Source organism: Cyprinodon variegatus, unplaced genomic scaffold (assembly GCF_000732505.1).
Source record: "Cyprinodon variegatus isolate N-32 unplaced genomic scaffold, C_variegatus-1.0 Scaffold429, whole genome shotgun sequence".
Taxonomy (NCBI): Eukaryota; Metazoa; Chordata; class Actinopteri; order Cyprinodontiformes; family Cyprinodontidae; genus Cyprinodon; species Cyprinodon variegatus.
The window spans coordinates 440486-465063 of NW_015150882.1; the positions used below are offsets into that span (position 1 = coordinate 440486).

The 24578-nt window shown below is 38.0% G+C and overlaps 1 protein-coding gene across 1 annotated transcript in view; it reads right to left on the reverse strand.

Moving 5' to 3' along the window:
* LOC107093496 (voltage-gated potassium channel subunit beta-2-like) overlaps positions 1 to 24194 on the reverse strand; it is a 34781-nt gene extending 10587 nt beyond the window's left edge. The window contains exon 1 of the mRNA XM_015388593.1: positions 22798 to 24194. Coding sequence (XP_015244079.1) covers positions 22798 to 23105 — 308 coding nt within the window. The 5' untranslated portion in view covers positions 23106 to 24194. The remainder of the gene's footprint in view (positions 1 to 22797) is intronic.
* Positions 24195 to 24578: the final 384 nt, after the last annotated feature.

The following is a 24578-nucleotide window of genomic DNA, read 5'->3' on the forward strand; positions in this document are numbered from 1 at the left end:
AAAAATGTGGCTGCCAATCAACCTGGAGTGGTTTCTATAACCACTTCCAAATGATGTGGAATCCAACAGTGAGAAAGATTGTTCACACCTGGAAACCATTCAAGGGAGCCGGACCCCCATCTGAAACAAAAACAACCACTGAGGGGCTGAAAAAGAAAGAAACTGAGGTAATGAAAAAGTCCCACAGAGCGGCTCAGTGGGATTCTACAGCAACTCTTCAACCTTAGCCTGATCCTTGAGACGGTGTTGTGGACCACCTCCTGCCTTGTTCTGATTCGAAAGAAAAATCAGCCAATAGTCCTCAATGACTATAAAGATGTTGACCTGACATCTAACATCATGAAGGTCCTAGAGAGAGTCCTGTGGAACCACCTGAGCAAACCAGCAGCAATCAGGACCCACAGCAGTTTGCTCTGGCTGTGGAGTTGGAGTTGATGAAGCCATCTTACACCTGCTCCAACAAACCCACTGTCATTTAGCACTGTTAGGATCATGTTCTTTGATTTCTCCAGTGCATTTAAAACGATTCAGCCTGACTTACTTTATCAAAAACTCAGGCGAAGGCATTAACAATCACTTGGATCAAAGACTACCTGACAATCAGACCACCGTTTATAAAACCAAATAGTCAACTGTGTGACCAGGTAGTGTAGTCAGCAGCACAGGAGCACCACAGGCACACCCTCCACTCCTTTTTGCTCTGACTTTTAGTATGAGACTGCACTCATTGTTTTAATCAGAGATGGACAAGAAGCTGAGTACAGGGAGTTGGTGACCCAACCATCTGATCCTCCATGTAGGCAAAATAAGGGAGAGGATTGTAGATTTAAAAAGAAACAGGAACTGGAGATGTAGCTGTAAAATTGTCTAGAAGAAGGGACGAAGCAGACACTATTTTGAGGCAGCTTAGGCCTTTCAGTGTTTGTAGCAGGATGCTGCATATCTATAATGTTGTTGTGGAGCGTTTGACCTCTTCTATTATCTGCTGGAGCACCTATAAGAGCAAATTACCTAAAAAAGCTAGAACCTCTTGATATTATTTTACACAGAACAATTCATTAAATGAAAAACATCATGGTAAACCCTGAGCTTCCTTATCAGCCTGTCTAACAACAAGAAAGTTGTCAGTCAGAGGCTTCTTCCAGCCTGCTGAAAGACAGACTGCTACAGGAGATCTTTCCTTGTAGGAGAAACCTCTATGAGTTACAACATTTAATTTCCCTTAAGGCTTGATGAAGTATTTCTTGAATTGAACATCTTTTCTGTGCATGAACTCTTCCTCTGCAGCTAGCTAAAAGTCTCTCCTGCCTGAGGATAAATGTCACACTTCTACCCTAATTATTTTGGAATAGCTGAACTTTTATTCCATTAACTCTGAACAGCTGTATATGTAACACAGTGGGTCAGTAAAACCACTCCTTAGCTTCTGCTAAAATGTTCTCTAGTCTTTAAATGACCCAAAATGCTCCATAAGCTGTAGAGGAGTCCATTACCCAGCTTGCGATCACTGATTAATCGGACAACTGAGTGTTGAAGGGATGGCATGGAGAAGCAGGGAGCTGCATCTCTCCAAACACCGAAGCCTGTATGGCTGCAGCTGACGTGGGCATAATGTTTGCTGTCCTCCTCTTCCTCCTCCTTCATATGAGCTTTTCCCCATCCCAATTAGCCGAGGAGCCGGCTGGAGGGACAGCAGGACTGCAGTGAAACTCAGTCGTCTTTTCATCTCTTCCCCTCCTCTGCCTGCGTCCGCCACAAACGGCCAAATGAAGACAGACAGACTGTCATAGCATTTAGACACAGCCAAACGAGTCCCGCTTTTATTTTTCTGGTCTATTTTTATTGCTCGACGTGGAACTATTTTTAGTAACCTACATAAGTAAGCATTTGTTCAGCGTGGGGCCGCATGTGTGTTTATGCTCCGCGAGTGGGTGTCAGATGCAAAGTGTTTGTGTCGTTACATTAAACCATGTCCAAATAGCGCACAGGTTAAAGGTCGCGGATGATAGATGAAGTGAAAATGTGTTTGTGGGGCTTGCGCATTGCTAAATCCTTGTATGGTAATCTGGCTCTGGTTCATCAGCCAAACACAGCTCTCCTTCTTCTCTCACACTGAGGCAGTTAATGTAAACCTCTGGGTTTCTTTTATAGCATATATGTGATCTGTTATTCAAGAAATCCAGTGGCGGTTCCATACCAAATTTACCCTTGGGGCCAGGGTTTTTCTTTTTTTGGGGGGGAGCTCAAAAAATATGTACGCCCCACTCAAAAAAACCAAAACAGAACAAAAAACAAACCAAATTTAGCAAGACAATAGTTTACCGCTGACTAAGTGAGCCAGAGAGCCAGTTGCAGCTCTGGTCCTACAGGTTGCAAATAAAAACCAGCCCATATCATCATAAGCAAATGACTTAGCATTATGTCTTCAGTATATGGGCCATGACTAGTTCTACAGAGGACACTGGCCCCTGATGGCCCCTGTCTAGAACCACACATTTTTATATCATTTTCAAATTGGCTCTTAGCTGCATGTTTTGTGACACATGTAGTGATGACTCCTTTATGTTCCCCCAGTTGCCCATTTACTGTTTATCATAAAAGCAAACATTTATTATTGTCTAACAATCATATTGTATCATATTACATTGCTTTGTCTCTGTATTAATGTCTTTTTTAACTTAATTGTCCCTTGTCGCTTTCTCTCTTTGCATGTGATTGGCTGCATAATTAGCCAAACTAATCAAAGTCATGGGAGTTGGCCGACTCATTTGCTACTAATGGCCATCTGTTAAACTGCCTGGTTTCGTGGAGGACACATTGGTGTAACCGTGTTAGTTGGAATTAACGTCAGATTTCTTTCTAGTTTTTACGGTAAAGCTAAAGCTGTATTTCAGGGTCATTGAGAGCAGGGGACAAGTGGTTCATTTAGAATTTACAGTAGATAATCTCAAAGGTAAACAGGTTAGCCATCAAAACGCAGAATGATGGATAGTTGATATTCCAAAACTACTGTAGTTTACAGGTTGTTTTGGACCATCATCCTGTCGGAACATACCTCGCTAAACAAATATGGCAGGGTTCAAGCATCCAGTCATTGACTCAAGTGAAGTTGTGGTATATGGAGGTAAGCCTCTTTCGTCATTATGTCCACTTAGAAACACAAAATGCCTCTGCCTGCAGTTTGAATTGACCTCACATTAACCTTCTCAAACATGTCCTTTCTTTATTGCTTAGAAGCTCTGTATTTATCTCACTGGGTTTCACAATTCCCCCTAAAAAAACATGTTAAGTTCATCCCAAGTCAGCACCTGGAAGTTCAGCCATGCTTACAATGTTCAATAAAAGTCAAAGAAAAACCAACTAATTTCTTGGTCTGCATCAATTAAAGTGCCTATATTAGAAATAATTTTTAAGCTTTTAACTTACCATTATTCCTTTATTAAAACCATATCCAGAGTGCATTGTTAAAATGGCATTGCCCTGCCCATGCAGTACGGTAATAGTACTTTTAATAGATAATCTGCACAGTGACAGCAACCGTTCTTTTTCTGTAAGCTAATAAACTCATTCCTCTTTTGAAGCCTAATTACTTGAAGCAGGCTGATGCAAATGTTACAGCACATTTCTAGGCGATATCATAAAAAAAGGGGCACTCATACTGAGGGACTAGTCATTGCAGTAAACGCAAGTGTCTTCTCGGTTGGAGCTATGGTACCAGAAACCACTTAATATTTCATAACATTATAATACTTTGTAGTGCCTAAGAAAAGTGTCATTGCATATGTGCCTATAGGTGGTTTTGAAAGGGTTAAATAGGAGGACATGGAGGCTTTAAGGCCATGTTGACATTTAGTCAACGTTACTTAGCAGAGGGATACTTCTACTCCAGTATCTTCCACTGTAAGATGATCTACTGAAAATACTTTACTTGAATCAATCATTTTTGAGATGATTCTCAAATTAATTCCTAAAAATCGATTCCTTAAACCAGTTGATTTTTAAAAAGTACTTTTTCCATCGTCCTTCATTAACTAATATTTCTTTATTAATTTGCTGCTGAATATTAATACAAACAGGTAGCAACATAATTTTAGATCAGACCGGATTAGGTTGAGTTTCTTATTTAATCGAATAGATTCTTGACATTTAAATTGATACTGAGCCTTAGTTTGGTATTTCAACTAGAGGAAGATCCTAAATATGCATTAAAGTTGATTTTGTTATGGATAAAAAAAAAAGGCTCACATTAAAATTCTGGCATGGCCAAAGTGCTGAGGTTCAAAACTGTGTTTGTTTTAAGAAACCAACCAATTAAAAAAATAATAATAAATAAATCTGCTATTTCTGATAAGATATGGTAAAATATCCAGCCAGTATCATGTTAAAAAGTTGTTGATAGCAACAAAAAGTGTATGTTTTTCTACAGCATTTAGAGACCCATCAAATCAAATAAAAGTCGCTCTGTCTATTTGTTTGAGTTTGTATTTATAATTAATTGGATAATTTGGATAAACTGTGTAGAAAATAAAACTTCACTTGCTGTTAAATCATTTTACCCTGTAGTGGGAAAAAAAAAAAAACTAAACTACGAAATCATTATAAAAAGCCCACATTACTTTCATTGCATCTAAATTTCTAACATAAATTGTACAACTACTCCTGGTGAGAGAAATTTTATGGAAAACTACAAAGTGTGTTAAATTTTTAACAGCCGTATGCAAAGATGTATTTTACAGTTGAAGCATAATAACAGAAGCCACTTTCCATACTTTCCTCTTCAAAAATTCTCCACAGTGACAAACAGAAAGGTTATTATGTGCGACAAGCACAAAAACAAAACATGAGTCAGCATTAGGAGAATGTCAAGCATCCAAGAGAGTGGTTACACAACTGCAAGTCTTTGTCTGTGTGCTTACTGTATATTCAATATTCCTCTTAAGGATGGGAGTGTGTTGCGAGCGTGTGGCATGTTTGGTGAATATTGGGAGTTATTGCAGTTAATGCCGGGAGCAGAATGCTGTGGCTTGGCGTGCAGAACTGGGTTAACTGTGTGATTGCTGTCCTATAAAATATGGTTTAGTTAGTTTGTTTCTGGGCAGTGCAGGACGTCATTGTTCCATTGTGACAACTGCACCCCCCACCCCCGCCAGCCCCTCCACCCACTCAACTCCACAGCTCTCTGCAGTGCTGCAGTCTGCTAAATTACTATCAGAGAGTCTGGAGAGACACATGCTCACTCCTTTTCCTCTCACCCCCTCCTGCATGGCAGCCCCTCTTTCACTAAATCTAGTATTAAAACGTTCACAAATGCATGTCCGCAGACTGCTCTGCCTTTTTTTTGTGTGCAAAAAAAAAAATTAAAATGTGCAAGCCGTCCGTCATTTGTGAACGTTCACACTCGATGGAAAATGCACTTGAACGCAGGGAAAGATCTACATATGGACATGCATGAATGCATTTGTGAGCAGGGTGCACAGATGCTTCTGTGTGGCCTCTGTGAATGTGGCTCCCTGAATGCTCCTCCTGCTTTTGTTCATTTATTTGCATTTTTCCTGTTGTCATAAATAATAATCCCCAAACAAGATGATTACAAAGACTGGGCTCTGCCGTGCATAAATTGTTGATGAGAAAAAGAGAGAGAGTGGTATGCTTACACACAGGTGCGCTGTCATATGTAGTCAGCGTTTCAACCTGTGCTGACATTTACACTTAGCTCTCACCCAAGACAGAAGGATGGTGCTGGATACAGATGGCTAGATGCAGATGATGGAGGATTTCTTTTCTTTTCTCTTACAGTTGTCATAAAATGCCACATGCATGCTGAGCAAGCTTTTCTCTGGAGGGGAAGCACATCTAGATATTAATAACAACCATGTCAGTGTGTATGATTGTGCCGGGGCTTTTACACGCATTTTCTGAGCAATGACTGTGGGAACACGATGGCATGTCTGTTATCTTTTAATAACACTGTGTTCTAATCTCCAAAGGGTCAAGTTTGCCCAAATTTAGAAGCTTTTTTCTCACATGCTATATGTTATTTTTATATTTCTGCCACCTGTTCACAATTTTCAAACTAATTAGCTTCGGAGATGTGATGCTGGCGGAGCCTCAGTTCTGTTAAAACTGAGTGGAGATTCAGGATTTTCCCCATTTTTTTGTTCACAGTTTTATTTGTGGAATTTCATATAATAAATGAACACAAAATAACAGTGAGGTAAATGGAAAATTATACATGGTTATCAAACTTTCTCTTAAGGTACTATCTAAAATAGTACAGCATGATTTTGAGCTCCTAACACCCTTTTTAATCTGATTCCTGGATATGAAATAACACAATACCTAAGAATTTAAAAAGACAGCTCAGTTTAGGAGCATCACAAAGACCAACAAATAAAGAAGAGAGATATGAAAAGGTTTTCAAGCATTTAACAACATCCAAAATTTTGGAAACTTAGACTTCAGTCCAGTTTCTGAAAAACTGAAAAGTGTTCTCTAGTATAATTCCAAAACTTTTAAAAAATGAACAAGTATCTAAACTGTGAGGTATAGAGTGCAAAAAACAGCATTTTTTTTTATCATAATGAGAAATATATTTATTTGTTTAATATAACTTATAATAATATATTCAAGCAAAATGAAAAAAAAGTGGATCTAAGGGGGAACTTTGAGTCTAGCTATGTAAGCTTCCAATTTCAGTCCATCTTGGCTGACAGGGTTCTGAAAGTCCTTTTCCCTTTGGCAATAATGTACATATGTGAGTCTGGCTTTTTTTTTCACTTTAAATATACTTAAAGCAAAACATAGAACATGTTTACAAGTGGAGAATGACATTCATATGGTACTGACATAGAAGTCCAGCCTTCTCACTACATATACAGGTCCTTCTTAAAATATTAGCATATTGTGATGAAGTTCATTATTTTCCAAAATGATAAAACTTGAACATTCATATCTTTTAGATTCATTGCACACTAACTGAAATATTTCAGGTCTTTTATGGCATTAATAATAATGATTTTGGCATACAGCTCATGAAAACAAAATTAGTATATCATGAAAAAGCTCTCTAAACGCACTTCGAAATGCACCTAATCATCTGAATCAACAAATTAACTCTAAACACCTGCAAAAGATTCCTGAGGACTTTAAAACTCCCACCTTGGTTCATCGCCTGACCTGGGCTACAGAGAAGCAGCATTGGACTGTTGCTCAGTTTTGCACATCATTTGTAAATTAAGGAGCCAGAGTCTGGAGGAAGACTGTGGAGAAGGAAATGCAAAAATGCCAGAAGTCCAGTGTCAAGAACCCACAGTCAGTAATGGTCTGAGGTGCCATGTCAGCTGCTGGTGTTGGTCCACTGTGTTTTATCAAGGGCAGGATCAATGCAGCTGGCTATTAGATTTTGGAGCATTAATGCTTCCATCTGCTGAAAAGCTTTATGGAGATGAAGATTTCATTTTTCACACACCTGCTCACAGTGCCAAAACCACTGGTTAATGGTTTACTGACCATGGTATCACTGTGCTCAATTGGCCTGCCAACTCTCCTGACCTGAACCCCATAGAGAATCTGTGGGATAATGTGAAGAGAAAGTTGAGAGACGCAAGACCCAACACTCAGGATGAGCTAAAGGCCGCTATCGAAGCATCCTGGGCCTCCATAACACCTGAGCAGTGCCACAGGCTGATCGCCTACATGCCACGCTGCACTGAAGCAGTCATTTTTGCCAAAGGATTACCGACCAAGTATTGATAACTGTACATAATTATTTGCAGGTTGACTTTTTTTTTTATTAAGAACACTTTTCTTTTATAGGTTGGATGAAATATGCTAATTTTGTGCGATAGGAATTTTGGGTTTTCATGAGCTGTATGCCAAAATCATCCATATTAAGGCAATAAAATACCTGTAATATTTCAGTGTGAAATGAATCAAAATATATGAATGTTCAAGTTTTATCATTACATTACGGAAAATAATGAACTTTATCACAATATGCAAGTATTTTGAGAAGGACCTGTACACATGAGAGGTTTCTGTTCACATGTTTGTTGAAAATGAAATAAAAAAATTTAGAGGAAACATAATACATTGTTGAAAAACTGTTAGTTAATATCCTTAATAATAATATTTGAACTTTATTGATCTCACATTGTAGAAATTTACCCCTGCATTTAACTCATTACCTTGGGGAGCAGTGGGCGGTTAAGGCGGTTTCGGACTCACAACGTCAGGATTCCCACCCCTACGCCCTAACCACTAGGCCGCTACCCCCTTATGCTAAACAAACAAAATAACTCAATAGAGATAAAAGTGAGAACAACCATCTGAACGTTGGGTTTGATCCAGTAGTTGAATTCCTAAGTTAAATTAAAGTTTACCAAATGAACACACTTTATAATGTGAAAATGTCCAAGTTCCTTTCCTCTGACAAAAAAATGTAACTTATTAAGCCAGTTCCCCTATTTTCAGTGACAAAACTGGAATGTTTGATTCTGAGACAAACTTAAACTATTAATAAACTGTTTTACTGTACAAGTTTTTTTTTTTGTTTTTTTTTTTGTAATGTGAAGATTTTTTTTATTCTGAGATGTACAAAAAAACTGTTTAAAAAATAGGTCTATACTATTTATAAAATACACACGCTGAGAGTGAAGTAAATTGGAAAAAGGCCAAAAATCGCACACTTTCCCTCGCATCCAAGCATAGACACACAATCTCTGCTGCCCTCCTCCAAACCTACAGTATCTTCTACATTTTCCAAGTCGTCGTGACTCACCTCTCCGCTCAGAATACATTTTATAAAGCAGGCAGGTTATAGGACATTTTAAATCTTGAAAAAACAAAACAACATATTCATGTTAAGCTCTGCTCTGGGCTGAAACTGGGTGGGAAGCTTCCGTCAATCCGGGAGTCATCCTGACCAGTTCAGGAGTTAATAAAAAACCTTTATGTGAAAAGGTCACCACACTGCGCTGCTGTATGATGTCTGCCACACAGAGGAAGACGAATACATTAATGTGTCAGTTTCCCCAGGCGGCTGCCTCATAAATGATAACTCAGTGAATTAAAAATTCATCAAAAATGGCAACTGGGATGTTTCTCAGTTCATCTTTCATTTCTATTGTTTTTCCATTTTGTTTATCCATACCACTTTCAAGGTGTGTTTCCATCAGCTTTTTCATAAGCACATTTTGAAGTATCACATCAGAAAAGCTTGTTGGAAAAAGCACAATTCAGATAATCTCCCTTAAATTTGCAATAAAAGTTTTTATGCTCACTTCAGGTGGTTTTTAGCTTTTGTGAAAAAGGGTTAATGCGCAAACACTTTTTTCGAATCAGCTCTGACATAGCAAACTTACTTTGATCAGCTGTTTTTGCAGGAGCATCTTCCCAGAAGTTCCTATTATGCATGTAAACATGGCTAGAAGGAACATCGCCATTACTATATCACATGTTAACATCAGAATAACTTCCTCCAACTTTGCTATACATTCATTAAAACTTTCCCCCATTACTGTTCTGAGTGCTAAATTTCAGCCTCAACTATCCTGTTTATTACATATAATTTTTACTTAATTCCTAAATCTCTGTCTAAAACTGTCTAAACACTGAAATGCCAGGATGTGCTTTGTAAAACGGTGGAAATATCTGTCTGACTTTGACAGAACAGCCAATTCAGTGAAATTGATGAGTACTTCTGTCTATTATGATGTTCTTTGTCCAGAACAGCTCTGCTGACGGCTGCAGCCATCAGCAGTTAATTATTGACAAATCCATTCCTCGTCAAACAACGCTGACCCAGAGGTCACTTCGCATTCTGAGGGGGATTATGTTTTCTGCTTTATGTACTTCTTCAAGTACACTAGCCTTTAAACCTCTTAAAGCTTGGCAGGTTATAAAATTGCGGGTCGGGTAAAGGACTTATAATTGGAGATTTTGGGGTTGAGTTTAGGATTTAACTATAGTTGAATAAATAAGTGGGCAGAAAAAAAATTTGTCTCATAGGTTGGGTCCTTTTTGATCATGTGCCAGGCTGAAATGAAGCGAGTTAAGATACTGTGGGGCTTTGCCTGAGACATGCTGGCCCTCACTGTGAGTCACTAATCTGTTCATCCAACTGGAAACTCAGCTACAAAAATCCAGAGAGTGGAAGAGAGAGGAGAGCTGAAGGTCAGAGCTACAGCAGCTGCACACTGTGATCTGTGTGCCATTTGTTTTCCACTGATTATTAATCATTACAACAATACGGGGGCCACATTTCTTAATTACAATTTAAGAAAAAATTATGATGACGACTGCTGTGTCAAAAGCATTTTTTTCTTTTAATGTATTACTGATATTTAGTGGCAAATGAAAGAAGAAACAGCAATAAACCTGTTTAAAAATGGTCAACAGTCACAAAAAAGAAAACAACTTGGTTCTAGTTATATTTTATCTGAAATAATTGAACAACCTAATTTCTACTTGTAGGGATTCAAAAGATCTCAGTTCTGTTGTTTGGCTTTGACAGCAAAATGGAAAAGAACTAAAAACTTTTTGATGTCTTGTAGTAAATTAATCAAATTTGACCTAAAAAATAAAATACTTCCAGCTAAATCTATCTTTTAAATAAAGATATAAAAGCCAGCATTATGTGAGAGTTTAAAGCAGATGTTTTCTTTGTAAATGTTAATTACATACATTTCTTATTCTGTCCTGAAACAATTACTGAAGTTTATGCCTTACATCAATGTTAACATCACAACCACAAACCATATATTACTTATTTTTATTTTCAAATAAAAATTTGGGGCGCAAATGTATTCAACCCTTCTATTTATTTATTAGAGCCAATGCCACAAGTTAATTTCTCAATTGCGAGAACAATAAAGTTCTATTCTACTCTACTCTATTCTACTCTGAGACCCATAAATAAAACAAAAGCACTTGATTGAACTATTGATTTTTGCTTTGTTTTAACGGTTTTGTAAGACGCCATTAATGAATGAAAAGCATTATAAAAATACAAGGTATAAAATTCATTACAAAAGAAAGCCATTACTGATAGTGAGCCATGTCTTGTTTGCCGATCCTCTATGTATGTGAGGCAGCAGACATTTAGAAGATGCTCTCGTCAGATGAGGACGGAAATAAACTTTTTCACTCACATCCTATATGCTTTGTTGTAGGAACCCTAACACTGGGCATCACTTAAGGACCACCTCTCCCTGTGACACATGGTGGTGGCAGAATCATGCTCTAGAGATGCTTTTCTTCTGCAGGGTTCCTTGTTGAGGCTACAGCAGATTTAAAGAAAATATTTGAAAGGAGATGTTTTCCATCTAATCTAACTAAGCTTGAGTCATAATGAAAAAAAAAAAGGCAAAACATTTAAGTACTGTAGTGTAAAGCTAGTAGAAGCATAACATGAAGGCTAGAAAATTCATTCAGCTAAACCTTTTATTTCCAATAGTGGTGACCTCTGCACACCCAAAAGACTTGCACTAGTGATAACAATCAAACATGATGAAGGTAAATGCACTGCAGCATACAAATGAGCTACTTTGTGTTTGGTACAGTAGTAGCCATTCAAAATTTCCCCACTTTCCTTGATGGGCCCTTGGCTGGTCCCCTACTGTACAATTAATTTTTAAACATCAATCTTTGTACTAAAATATTCTTTCTGTCATTATTTGTGGGCATTAAGATCTAGAGAGAAGCGTCATCTCTTGGTCAAACCCTGAAATTCAGTGAAAGGGTGTAAACAGTGTAAAAAAGAAGGTGGCCTCTACAGTGGCTGGAAGTTACAACCTGACAGAATGTGAAAAGTTCCAAGGTTATGAAAACTTTTGCAAGGCAGTGAAGGTTAAAATGTCAGAACGTGTTATATTGTGATCGACCACTTGGAGCCAGATTATCCTCAAACACTAAAATATTCATTTGAGAAAAAAGAAAAAGAAACTTTTCAGCACGTAAGGCAAAGACCTCACACTTAGAAACAGCAGAAAGGTCTCTGACTGCGTCCTCTGTCCTTTAATCTTTCCTGATGTCCTGCTGTTCTTTCAGAACTCTGCAGCCAAAGATTTTTACATTTAAATGATGTTTGACTTTTTTTTTCTTTGCATGTCATCTTGTCGAATGCTTCGCTACTTACATGAGCACTGTACTTTGCTATCGCATTAACATAAATGGATTCAGACGCCTGCTGCTGTGACAGTTTGCCCTGCAGCCATTAACTCACCAACATCTGTTTGGAACAGCGGCACGACAAGTAATATTATGCATTTTACCCTTAGAGTGGAAAAAGAGGGGAATGCAGATGTGAGAAAGTGCTTTTTTCCTGAATAATGTAAATTAACCCTTCTGTAAAAATGTTAAGAGTTAATATGTATCTTGAATCACAAATCCCTAGGGACATTCAGCAGGGCTTAACATCAAAACTGACTTCAATCGTCTTAAAACAACAATTCTAACCTCTAAAATATAATGCAGGAGAATTTTCACTGCCATCTTATGGATATTTTAAACACAATCATTACTGGTACTGGAAATTGAAGTTAAAAACGTGCAGAAGGTAATCTTTCTGTTTTAAACATTCTTGGAACTAAATGTGTAACGTTAGGTTAATGCAAAACAATAAAAAAAAAAACAAAACACTCAAATATTTTCCTTTTTGCATTACTTTCACTTTTCTAAGACAACCTTTAAGGGTCCGTAACAGTTTTTTACATTTTCACAAGTGTGAAAAACATTTTTGTTATGGACAAGCCCTTACTCCCCTAAAAGGAATATGAAAATATTGATTTTCACTAATGCTAATTTATAGCTGCCCGTACTAAGAACCTATCACAGCAAAATCAATGTTTAAAAAGTACAATGTTATAATGTTTCTGCTGAGTTAAATTCCAGCTAAATTAACACTTCACAGAGCTCTTCTGAAATACCAACCTGTCTGGGGACTTTCATCTCTTAAAATGCATGCAATAACTGCAACAGTGGGCTTTGGAGTTGTGGTGCAGGATTCAGGAGTCCAATAACAATCGTCAACATAGTTTTACATTATCAAAAATGTATCTCTTATTAGAGTAAAATTAACTCTGAAAATTGAGAACTGATACGACCATAATTTACAAATAAATTCTTTAAAAAAATCCTACAATGTGATTTCCTGGATTTTTCTTTTCTCATTTCATCTCTCATAGTTAAAGTGTATCTATGGTGGAATCGGTATCGGCATCTGCCTAAAAACACCGGGGTCAGTCGATCTTTTTTCAGTTTAAACACTTATTACAATGATGAAGATGGTGAATGGCACCTTACCCTGACCCAAAATGCTTTAATTGTTCTGTTTTTACCACATCAGTCACAGGAAGATTACACTAAAAAGGCGTTTTGCCTCCAACCATCATTTCCCAAATAAACAACTATCAGCTTTTGTATAAATAGCAGTGAAATCCTAGACAACATAAGCGACTATGACATTTCTGGGGTTTTTAGACATTATGAGTCCACTTTGAACCAGCTGGTGGCCTCAGCCTGCAGCACCAACTAATCTGGATTTATACTAAATGATGATGATGCCAAGAGAGTTACCTAATGTTGATAAGATATTAACTGATTTAAAGGCTAAACAGAACCTTAAGCTTCTGCTGAGACTTCTCACCAAAGGAGTAGTTTTGGAGATATTCTGAGTCATCAAGCAAATTCGGCCTATCGAACATGCTAATATCTGCAGTCTTGTCTTTTTTTCCTACTTCTAACACATTTATTCTATAATTAAAATATACACTTGCTGGCTAATATTTCTTGCCCACAAAAGGATACATAAAAGAAAAGTGTGTGCGTTACTTTGTTCACCGGTCAATCATCATAATGTTATAGCTGATTGGTTTACACCCTGCGAAAGGTCATTCTTGGTTACTGCTAAACGAAGATGAAAAGTAGATAAACATATAAAGGGATATTTATAAAGGGGGGGTTATACATTTTACTGCTTATGATTGGAGGAAGTCTACAACAAATCTGATGTTGGTCTTGGCTCTTTTTTTACCTTGAGACAACTGAATGAAAACACCAAGAAGGTTATCTACTGAAGGTAAGATATGAACCGATTAACCTTGATTCTAAAATTAAATAACAAAAATATTTCATGGTCTGTGTGTAGAGACTAGCTGGTCTCTATGAGGAATTAATGTTGGTATGACTCCAACTGCGGCACTTAGCCCAGCCATCTAACTGAGACATCTATGTTTACAAGAGGATAAGGAAATTAATAACAATAAAAAGCAGATGTTTTACCCTTTGAATCTTAATAACCGTATTTGATAACAAGATAACTGCCTCGGTCTTATCTTTTAAAAATAATTCGAGAGATACATCATCTGCTTGACAGTAAATACTGTACCTTTCCTTGTAAGAATTATTACCCCAGTGAAGTTATTTCATTTACTCACCTTAAAGCAACAACTTTAACGTCATTAATATCGGATAGAAAAATAGAAGTAAGTTTATTCATTTATTTATTTTTTAAAATAAGGACCAGGTTAAAAAAAATTAATTGAAATTGTTCCATTCCTTTTATAAACATAACCTTTACCCTTTATCCTGTAAGAGGTTGAGAGATGAAATCCTATCCTTTACCTACATCCCCCAGAATGTTGCAGGGTTCTGCATCATAGTTCAGTAAAGTCGTAGATCTTTGCATTGGAGATATTTTATGTTGATACTGATCAGATTTCTATTAAGATATCTATTGAATTATCTCATTGCCTACATCCAGTCTTTTTTAGACTAATATCAAACTATTTGTAATACATATAACATTATCAATAAAGGAAAAAATTGATAAACATGCTGTGGAGATAATTTTTTTTTTGACAGAGAAGATGCTTAAACTGGATCTCAAAATAGATGAATGTGTTTAGCAGACAATCCTGCAAAATAATTTAAAGTTACATTTTCCACAACAGTGGCTGGCTGAATATTTTGATCTAAATCTGATTTATAATTGTTGGCCACTTGACAAAACATACAAAATGCTGTTAAAAGATGCATTCAATCTAGTCTGAAAAGCTTGGGTTAATTTGCAAAAAAGAATGGGTATAAAATGTCAGGTTTCTGTATGTGAAAAGCTGGTAGAGATGATTTTATATACCAATAAATCAGTGAGCTAAATGAAAGTGGATGGCACACACCCTTTTTCATTTTCTGTTTCAACACTTATGTGCTGCTAACTTGGGGGTTATAATCAAAGGAAATCTGAAAAAGTTTCAAGGTGCATATGTTGCAAGGTAATCAACAGGGGGCCGGATTTGGTCCCCAGACTCCAGGGTGAAAGTCATTCACGCACACCAGTGGGCCAAATGGATGTCTACTTAGCTAAGTAGCCACGGGGAATCATCACTTGGAGGCTTTGTGACACAATGTCATGCCTATTTACATTCATTGACATTTTTTTTTACTCTAACATTAACTCACTCTGGTTGCATAAAAAGTTTTTTCTAAAAAGATTACCATGTCCTGCTTGCATATTAGGGTGTTATTTTCTGTGCGTTATGCTCTGTTTGTGTTTATATTTAAAATAACAACTAAAATACCGTGCATCTCCAGAGCGGTAAATAAGGAAGTAGCCTACAGTTAGCACCTTCTAGCAATGTAAGAAAGAAAGGTCCAAGATCCAGAGTGAACAAAAGCAAAAAAAATATTTAATTCCAGCATGAATAACACTCCAACAGTGCTCAGATTACACTATGAGCTTTGGTGTTTACTGAATCAGGAGCTAAAGCTGCTAGGTATTTCAGATGTGGCTGCTAAGTTCATGAATGCGTGAATAAAGATCCTTATTAATACAGATACTAGTGATAGCAATGCTGTTATTACTCTACAGTCTAAATAGAAACGTTATAATAAGATAGACAGTGGATTGGTTCTCACCCTGATGCTGTGTCCCTGCATCAGGGTTATTTTTTTTTATGCACTGGCTCTGGGGAGGATTGACTAGAACAAGCGTGGCTATAAATGGGTTTGTTTGATTAATGTCAGGTAGGCTCTAGTAGTCACCATCCTGTTTTCTGATAGTTCAGTAGCACTGTAAGTAGATGGTGCCACATTTGTTTATGTCTGCTCATCGTGTCCAGGGGTGGAATTCTATTTAGGCTCAAAGAGGACTAAACAATCAGACGTTTTGTCTAAATCACCTTATTTTATCATGATGAAATATAGATTTTAGTCTTTTTTTTTTGTACAAATGCACCTTTTTGCGCCTTTAAAAGTTACAACTAAGTTTCCAAGGCTTTGTTGTAGGTTTAAAAATTTTGGTTCGGTCTATATAGCCCAGTTTTCTATTTGAGGTATCAGACTAAAGCAAAACGTCCCTAGAAAAAGCTTTTGTATTCATAAATCTAAGTTGGCGCACAATTAGAAACACTATAATGCTGTTTTTCACTGTAAAGAGCTTGAATCAAAGGCTGAAGGGATTCAATGGAGTTACGACGGACAGCAGGGTTGTCATCTGTCACCTGCTGGTGAATGATGAGTAGAGAGTTTATTCCGATAGGAAGTGGCTTAGTAAACATGTAGTCAAACAGGGTGAATGGAGGGAAAGATGTGAGCCATCTGGAAAATGGGATTAGATCGAAACTCACTGCCAACTGTTCACTTCTGCTCTCTTGTGGTCCTCATTTGGCTTCAATCAGTGTCATGCTAGGCTAACCTTCTAGACCAGCGCAGAAATAAACTATCTTGCTTAAACACTATGGAGAGATGTTCGTACATTCGTTTTTACATCATCAGAGTGGAGGTAGAATCCATCTTATTTGTAAGACAGCTTTGGCAATGTTCAGTTGCAAAGAGGGCTGATAAGAGTAACTGCCTCCCTCACTGATTAGAGAACCAGGAAAAAAACTAAAGGCAATGCCTGGGGAGTTGCCAGTGGCAACACTGGCTGTCCATATGCTGTATAGACTTATTGTGCCACTGCGCTCCCTATTAGTGACACTCCTTTGAAGAAGGCAGAACAAGCAGAATAATATGACTACATCTGAAGTGTGAGTGCAGTTCTAAAAAGGACGAGGCAGAAAAGGAGATATCCCAGTTTTGTTTTGAGCCTCTTTTCCTTTTTAAGCATCCAATTAAATGAACCAAATTGCCTGAAGAGAATGGCAAGAATTCAATCAACCTGATTACCAGGAAAACAGGTCATTAAAACTCTCCTCCCAGTTACTGACTGTTCCAGTAAAACTGAAAGAAACATATGAGCTGTGTTCTTGTATCAAAGCTTATACATTGGGCATGCATAGAAACATATTCATTTTTCAACACCTTTTAAAAACGCCTTGTGCGTCAAAGCTGCACAAGCTGCCATTCTTGCCATGGTGAAGACTCTAATCAATCAAACGGAACTGAATCTAAGACAAACAAGTCATTTTGTGCTGTTTGTCTAAATTTCGTTCCTATTTGATGACTCAGAGCTGGATTTGGCAGCGAAAGTCTTCCATGCAGAGGACGCTTAGCTGAAATGCTGTTTTATGGGAAAAAGAATGCTTCTAAAGCTGAGTGACCTTAAGAAAAAGCTGTTACTGGAGTTGGGATTTTCATTAATCTGCAGCGAGAGGCCAAAGCGAGATCTGAATTAAGTGTAGAGGGCTGTTTAGTATGGATTATGCATTTACGTCCATCAGCATAAGCGTTTCTAGGTTTTAATGTCATATTTTAATGTTAGAAAAAGTGAGCACTTTCTGAGTTGTTTCTCATCCAGCTAATGGATATGTAGGTGGTTACATTTCACCTTATGCTCTCCTCAGTAAAAAGACTGGTAGAAATGGTAAATAACAAGACCCGACTGGGAAATTGAGTGTTATTGTCATAGAAAGCTTGAACTCACCAAATGCCTGTGTTTTTTTTGTTTGGATCCGGTCTACAAAAAGTCTTGTTAGATTTACTTGGACTGTTTTGTCCTGGTTCCTACATTTAAATTACCTTTATTCTAGGTATTTTTTATATCTATATTTAAATCCTAATTTAGAATGTATTCTCAATATTTTCTTGAAGAATTCCCACCGAGCATAAAGAAAAGACGTCATCAGAATCAGAAATATTTTAATAATCCCAGAGGGAAATTACTTTTGTTACACGCTCCAGTTACAGTTTTATATGATTCACGTCCAAACGTCTACATTTGGTTGAAAAGTAAAAAGCCGTTATTTTCAGCTTGTTTAAAAGATGTTGACTTTTCAACATCTTTTCAATGTCTATTATTGGACTAAAGTGGGATTAAATCCGACCGACCTAAGAGAACCCAACTTTCAACAATTGTTTCTGGACTGAATCAAATCTCAGATGGATTTAGGACCATATTTAGCCTAAAAATTAACGTCTGAATGATGTCTGGTGTTTGGGGGTGTCACTTAAGTAGCATTCTTTTTGCATTGCATTCTAGTTGAGATATTTGGCCATTACTATCTTTTAACAGAACTTTATAAAGCTTTAAGCAGCCTTTTTTGGAAGCAACACCCAAAACTAGCTTATTGTGGTTACTTTAGGATCTATCCAAATGGAGACCAGATTAAGTGAAACGGCAAACACAGTTCAAGCTGTTTATACAAATGAAGCCAACATTTTGGGAGAGCATAAACCATCATTTTTGAAAGAGGATCCCAAAGTGGTAAAATCAAAGAACGTCAGTTTCATGCAGCTTACATGACCACAATGAAACCTTGTAGCTCTTCCTCTATCTGTAGCCGCATACAACACTTTATGTTGCAGCGCTTACCTCAGATGAGCTATCTGTGCATGCCCAGTGTTTTTGTCAGTGCCTTGGGTGTAATTCTGTGGCAGTGCCACCAAACAGGGTAGCATATATACTGCTACGTCTCCACTGATGCTGTGTACGTTTGTGTTGACGCAACTTTTTTTAAAGCTGTTCCTGAAAATATACCATGTTCATCTTCAATTGAACTACGCCCTAAAAAAAATCAGGGCTGTTTTTATTTATTTATTCCTTCCTCATTCAAATGCATTCCAAATGCATATGGGTAGAGAGTAACAATGGCCTTCTATGGTGAAGTAAATTATTATTTAACTTTGTTGAAATATTCAATAAGTCAAATATCAGGTTTCATGTCAGTTAACCTACAAACTGTCCAATTACAACTTGATGGTAAGTCAGAGAATCTTTTCCAATTTGGATTTCAAAGTTAGGCAGCCCTTGGTCTGTTTTTAGTATAGCCAATGACCAAAGCAGCCAACCACAGACATACTTTCTGTAATCTTTCTTTCTACAGTGGAAAAGAAGTAGAGCCAAGCAAAGGCAGGATGTGTGAACAGTGTGTGAAACACGTTACTTCTTCCACAAATGTGCCAGTGCAGAGGTCAGTGTGGGAACTGCAGCCCTGCTGCCTGTCTGTCTGCAATTCATGCAGATGCTTCCAAAAACTAGAGCAAAGCCACGACCACCAATCAGCCAGTCCAAGCCCAGCTGCAGCTCCATGCCTATCAGACAAGGGCGTGTTAACTGAGTCATTTATTCAATGGTTCGTGCTGCTAACCATTTTGCATTTTTTTTTATGTATTTAAAAAGTTGTGATACACTTTATTTTAATGAGGGTTAAAAAACAGATATGATATTATTTTGTGTTTTCATTAAACTAAACTGCTCAAAACCAGCTCATTAACTACCTGGGGCAATAGAATGTGCCATTATTATCAATAGCAATATTAATAATGGTAAATTGTATCTTTTAAACTTTAATGGTAGCTCAGTAGTATGGTATCGCACGTTCCTCTGTCGATCTCTACATCACTAGCGTTTTCAAGCAGCTTCTCTTCACCACTTTATGACCTCATCACACAGTTTGATCTTTCATAGAGCTATTCAACACACTATTAAGAGTCAAATCTCTAAAATGTTATTATTCAATATTATTTGATAAATATTGTATTTGCATTGTGAAGTAGAAAACTTATTTATTGTTATCCTGAAATATTTTAAAGCTACTTTGAACAATATTTCAAATTTCTCAAGTCAGACATAGAAATTGAAACTGACCTTTGATATCATTGCATAAATACATTTCAGGTTGTCTTTTTATACACAGTGTTCTATAATCATATCTTTTGTTTTAGTAGTCATTTCACTAGCTTAGGTAAAGGGTTGTCCACTGGAATATGTTTATCTTGGAGTTGTATTTTATTTCCCTGAATAAATTATTATAATTTGAAGAGAAGTTGTCACGAATTATTCCATATGTGTGCAGATTGCTGTTTAAGAAAGCCAGAGTTAGTGTCACTCTATCATCCTTTGTTGTGCTAAATTAGGCTGGTATTCACAAGACAATACGGGACATACTTGAATGCAACATGAATGCATTAAATTGCACAAATCTTGTTATATGCAATTGAATAATCTGGGGATCTTTTAAAGCTTAAGGAAGGGGTTTCCACACTTTTCTTGTTAGGCACCCCTTTGGTTTATGAAACTAAAGGGATAAGTTGAATTTTTGAATTCTCTTACTATCAGTAGCAATTAGCTGAACTATAATAAAAAGATGTGATTTTGTTGAAAAGCATAAAAATTACGCCAGCAGCTTGAATTATCAAGCATGTCCAGATTGGTAGGAAACAATGCAAAATTAGGGGAAATTAACTGTCTAAAGTCTTTATTTTATTTATTTATTTAACCTTTATTTTACCAGGAAGTCCCTTGAGTTGAAATCTCTTTTTCGAGGGAGACCTGGCTAAGAGGCCAAGTCTTGCAAGAGACCATTACAGTAGGTATCCACTATCCTTTCAGCCAATCGATGTCCCTGTTTGCGAATTTAAGAAACGAATGACGGAGGCTTCCTGGATTGATTAGTCTGCCTGAGAAAAAGTGGAAGAAGATGCCATTTTTTTTATTTCGTTTCGGAAATGACAACCACTCTCAAAATAGGCAACTGGGTCAGTTTGAAAGTGGAGCATAAGGACTGTTTAAAAATGATCTATGGCTGGGTTGCATGGTGGCAGGGTTGTTGTTACTATGGCTTTGCAACCACAAGATATTAGGTTCAAATCTGAGCCTATGGGCTCTTTCTGTTTGCAACTTTCCTTTTTTTTCTTGCACATGCAAAGTTTATCTCTGTGTACTTTCTCCCACAATCTAGTGTTGTGATGGAATAGCAACATGTCCAGGGTTTTGCCCATGAATCACCCAGTAGATACTGGTTGGCACCAGCTTCTCTACAAGGAGACGGATAGATTTTTAAAATTGGTCTTCTCAAGATTTTCCCTTCACCTTGGTGTCTTGTTCTTCTATTGAAAATATTGACAGATAATGGTAGAAAAAAAGGCAAACAAAGCAAAGACAGATGAGTTACAACGCAGACATAGTTCGGCTGAGAACAACAGTGTAAACTTCCCAGCCCTCTCTATTGAAAGGTATGTTATCTCACTGTGAACATTTTAAATTGCTTTGGTTGAAATGCCTTGACTAGCCATCAGTTAAAGTGGAGCCTCTCCACTTACTATCAGCATTAGTGACCTCGGCTAACTGCTGATAACAACGTTTAGTGGTCCTTTTAAGAGGAAGCTGTTACAGAGGGAAGAAGGGGCCAAACTTAGCTATCGGTATCAGGGAGGTCTTTGAAGATGACATCAGTGGAAGTAAAGATGAATCTAAAAATAAATATTTGATGCTAAAACATAATAACTGTTAATAATTATTTAATTGCACATAAAGAAAATCTGAACATATCAAAATAGGTGGATTTTACACGAAGATCGTGTTTTTTGGAATAAAATAAGCCATGCTAATTAAGCTTACGGTGCCAGAATGTCACACTCATTTTTATAGGAGGCTTTATCAGATAGAAAAAATAGATATAAGTATCTATTATTTAATAAAGTTTGTTTTTGTATAATTAAATTTGTTATTTTCATGTATGAAAACTATTTTTGCACTACAGGTTATTTCTGCACGTTGCTGTTTCAGTTACACCCAAAAATAATAAATCATGTGACCCTTTTACAGTGAATAAACTAGTTTATTGTATTTCTTTTAGCAACAATACAAGGTTCATAGAAATAGAAGACTATAAATGCCCATACCAGATCTGTAATGAGTCTATAGTGGGTATGTTATTGATCTGATCATCAGACAGCAGAAATAGAGGGCCACAAAATTTTATTTCCCTTAGGGCCACATTAAAGCTTGAGCCGGCTCTGAACTTACCATCAAGGATTGTAAGTTGTTGCTCAAGCATCCAACAAAATCTGACTCTATTACCATACAGCCTGTCCTCTGTAAGTATAGAGTAATGCAGAGTTTAGGCATAGCAAGGTGAGGTTTACTGTGTTGCAGGTGGGCTATTTATGATGAAATGTTGGAAAAAATTAGACTTTTGATGAAAGTTAAAATGGCTGCATGTTGATGATTCTTTTTAGGAAGTAAAACACCTGAGCTGCTTTTATTTAGCAATTTATTTAGTGTTGATGAAAAGTTAGATGTGGTAAAACCATTTTAGTTTTTGCAGGGCATCCTCCAGTGAGTCAGTAAGTTCTGTTGTGTTTAAAGCAGCAGGGGAGGTGCCAAAAGGATGGACTCACACTATGCTTTCCACACACAAAGTGGTAAGGTGTAGCTTCACCTTTCCCAGTAGTAACAAAAATTAATGACTGCTCACAGCAGGAGGGCTAGAAAGGCAAGTTCTCTGAGAGAAATTGGAATCAGTGTATTAGTAAGTCAAAGCAAATCTCTAATCAGTCCCTCTGTAATGGTTGAAGGGATACCCTGTTGATGTGAGCCAAGCCTTCACCCCTGAAGCACACGTCCCCAATCCTCACCTGTACTTCATGTTGCTGTGGCGCCCGATGGCCTCCTTCATGTGGGCATGGCCCTGTGGAGTCTGGCGGGACCCGGAGCCCTCCCTGTTCTTCACAGACCCTTGAGAGGAGTAGTTACCGTTACCCCCCTGTCCACCACCACCTCCTCCTCCACCACTGCCCCCTCCTGATCCACCACCGCCACCACCACCTCCACCACCACCTCCACCACTGCTTCCTCCTGGAGGTGGGGCGGTGCGGAGGCCACAGAGACGGTCCTCACTGCGGCTCTTCAGGTTGTGCTCAGTGCATGCGAAGGAGACCTGCATCTTGACCTCTGCTCTGTCCTACGCTGACAGAAATGTGAGGAGTCTGTTTTGTTGTTGTTGTTGTTTGATCCTTAGACAACAGGTAATGTCTACAAACCACTGGTGGAGATGCTCATACAAAGGGCTCAGACAGGGCAGGTCAGAGATATTGGCAGAGAGCTGGTGTGAGCAGGCAAGAGTCCAGCCTCTAACATGACACACACAGAGTCACCGTCTGCTTTCTGTTGATACAGCGATGGCAAAATGAGAGTTTTCACATGCACAAGATGCATCAGGGCTGCCCTCCAACAACCATCAGGAGGGGGCTGTAAGCTCTCAGCAGTCCTCAGACGAATGTGTGGATGTGGCGGTTCTTGGGAAGCCCCTGCTCCTTGGTGTGATGGATGCCCTTTCCCTCATACATGCAGCAGCTCCTTTGGCTTGCGTTGGGTGATACAGCACTTGCCAGCTTGCTGTTTTATGTTTTTTCCCCTCTTCAGCTGAGGCTACTTGAGTCTGTCTGGAGCTGAGGAGCTGCAGCAGCAGGAGATACAAAATCACAGCCACTGGCACCCTCACCCCAGGCACCAAAATAAGCCATATTTATTATTGTCACAGTAATTATTGCAGAGAAATAAAGAGGTGGCTCTGATTTCCATTGCCAAGGAGGAGAGTCCCGTGCAGGATTCACACATTCAAAGCCCACCGATGCAGCAGCAGCATCAGCAGCATCATCGCTTCACGCAGCATCAAATTGATGCAAGAGAAGGAAATGGAAAAAGAAAATTCAGCGGCGTTACCTTCAGCGCATCAAGTTGTTCATACCGGCGGCTTTGAAGCGGGAGGAGAGATAAAAATACCGGCAAACTGGCCTCCCCCCCTTTATCCAAAAATAATAATTAAAGAATCAGCTGCAGCAGGCGGCTTTTTAAAGCGTCGATCCGGTTCGCCTCTTTCTCCAGTTTCCTCCTGTCAGCCCAGATCCGGGATTTTTATTTTTTTATTTGATCCTTTTTGTTTTAGAAGCGCCGAAATGTTCACCACGCACAAGCGGTGTGATGGTTTGCTTTGGTATAACTCTGCTCTCTGTGCTGCTCTCACTCCGTTTCTGTCTCCCCTCTTGGGTGGATTCTACATTTTTCATCACAATGTGTTGCTACTGCTGTCTCAACACTTATTTCTTCACATCTTGGAGCCAAATCATCGGTTCCCAACTGCGATGACCCCAAATAACTGTCACATTATCACTCAAAGGATCTGTTATGCCTTCAGTTGTTCTCTTTTTATCCTTATTATCCTGGAATCTTTCTACCACACCCATGTTCCCATGCAAAACAGCAGGAATATTCTTTGATTTATTTGGAAAAAACATAAAAAGAAAATTGAATAATGTATTATTTTTAACAAAATTACTTTCAGCAAGACTCATGTGCCGTTTAAACTATGTAAAGCTGCATTTTCCCAATATTGGTCAATCCTCCTACAACATTTTAG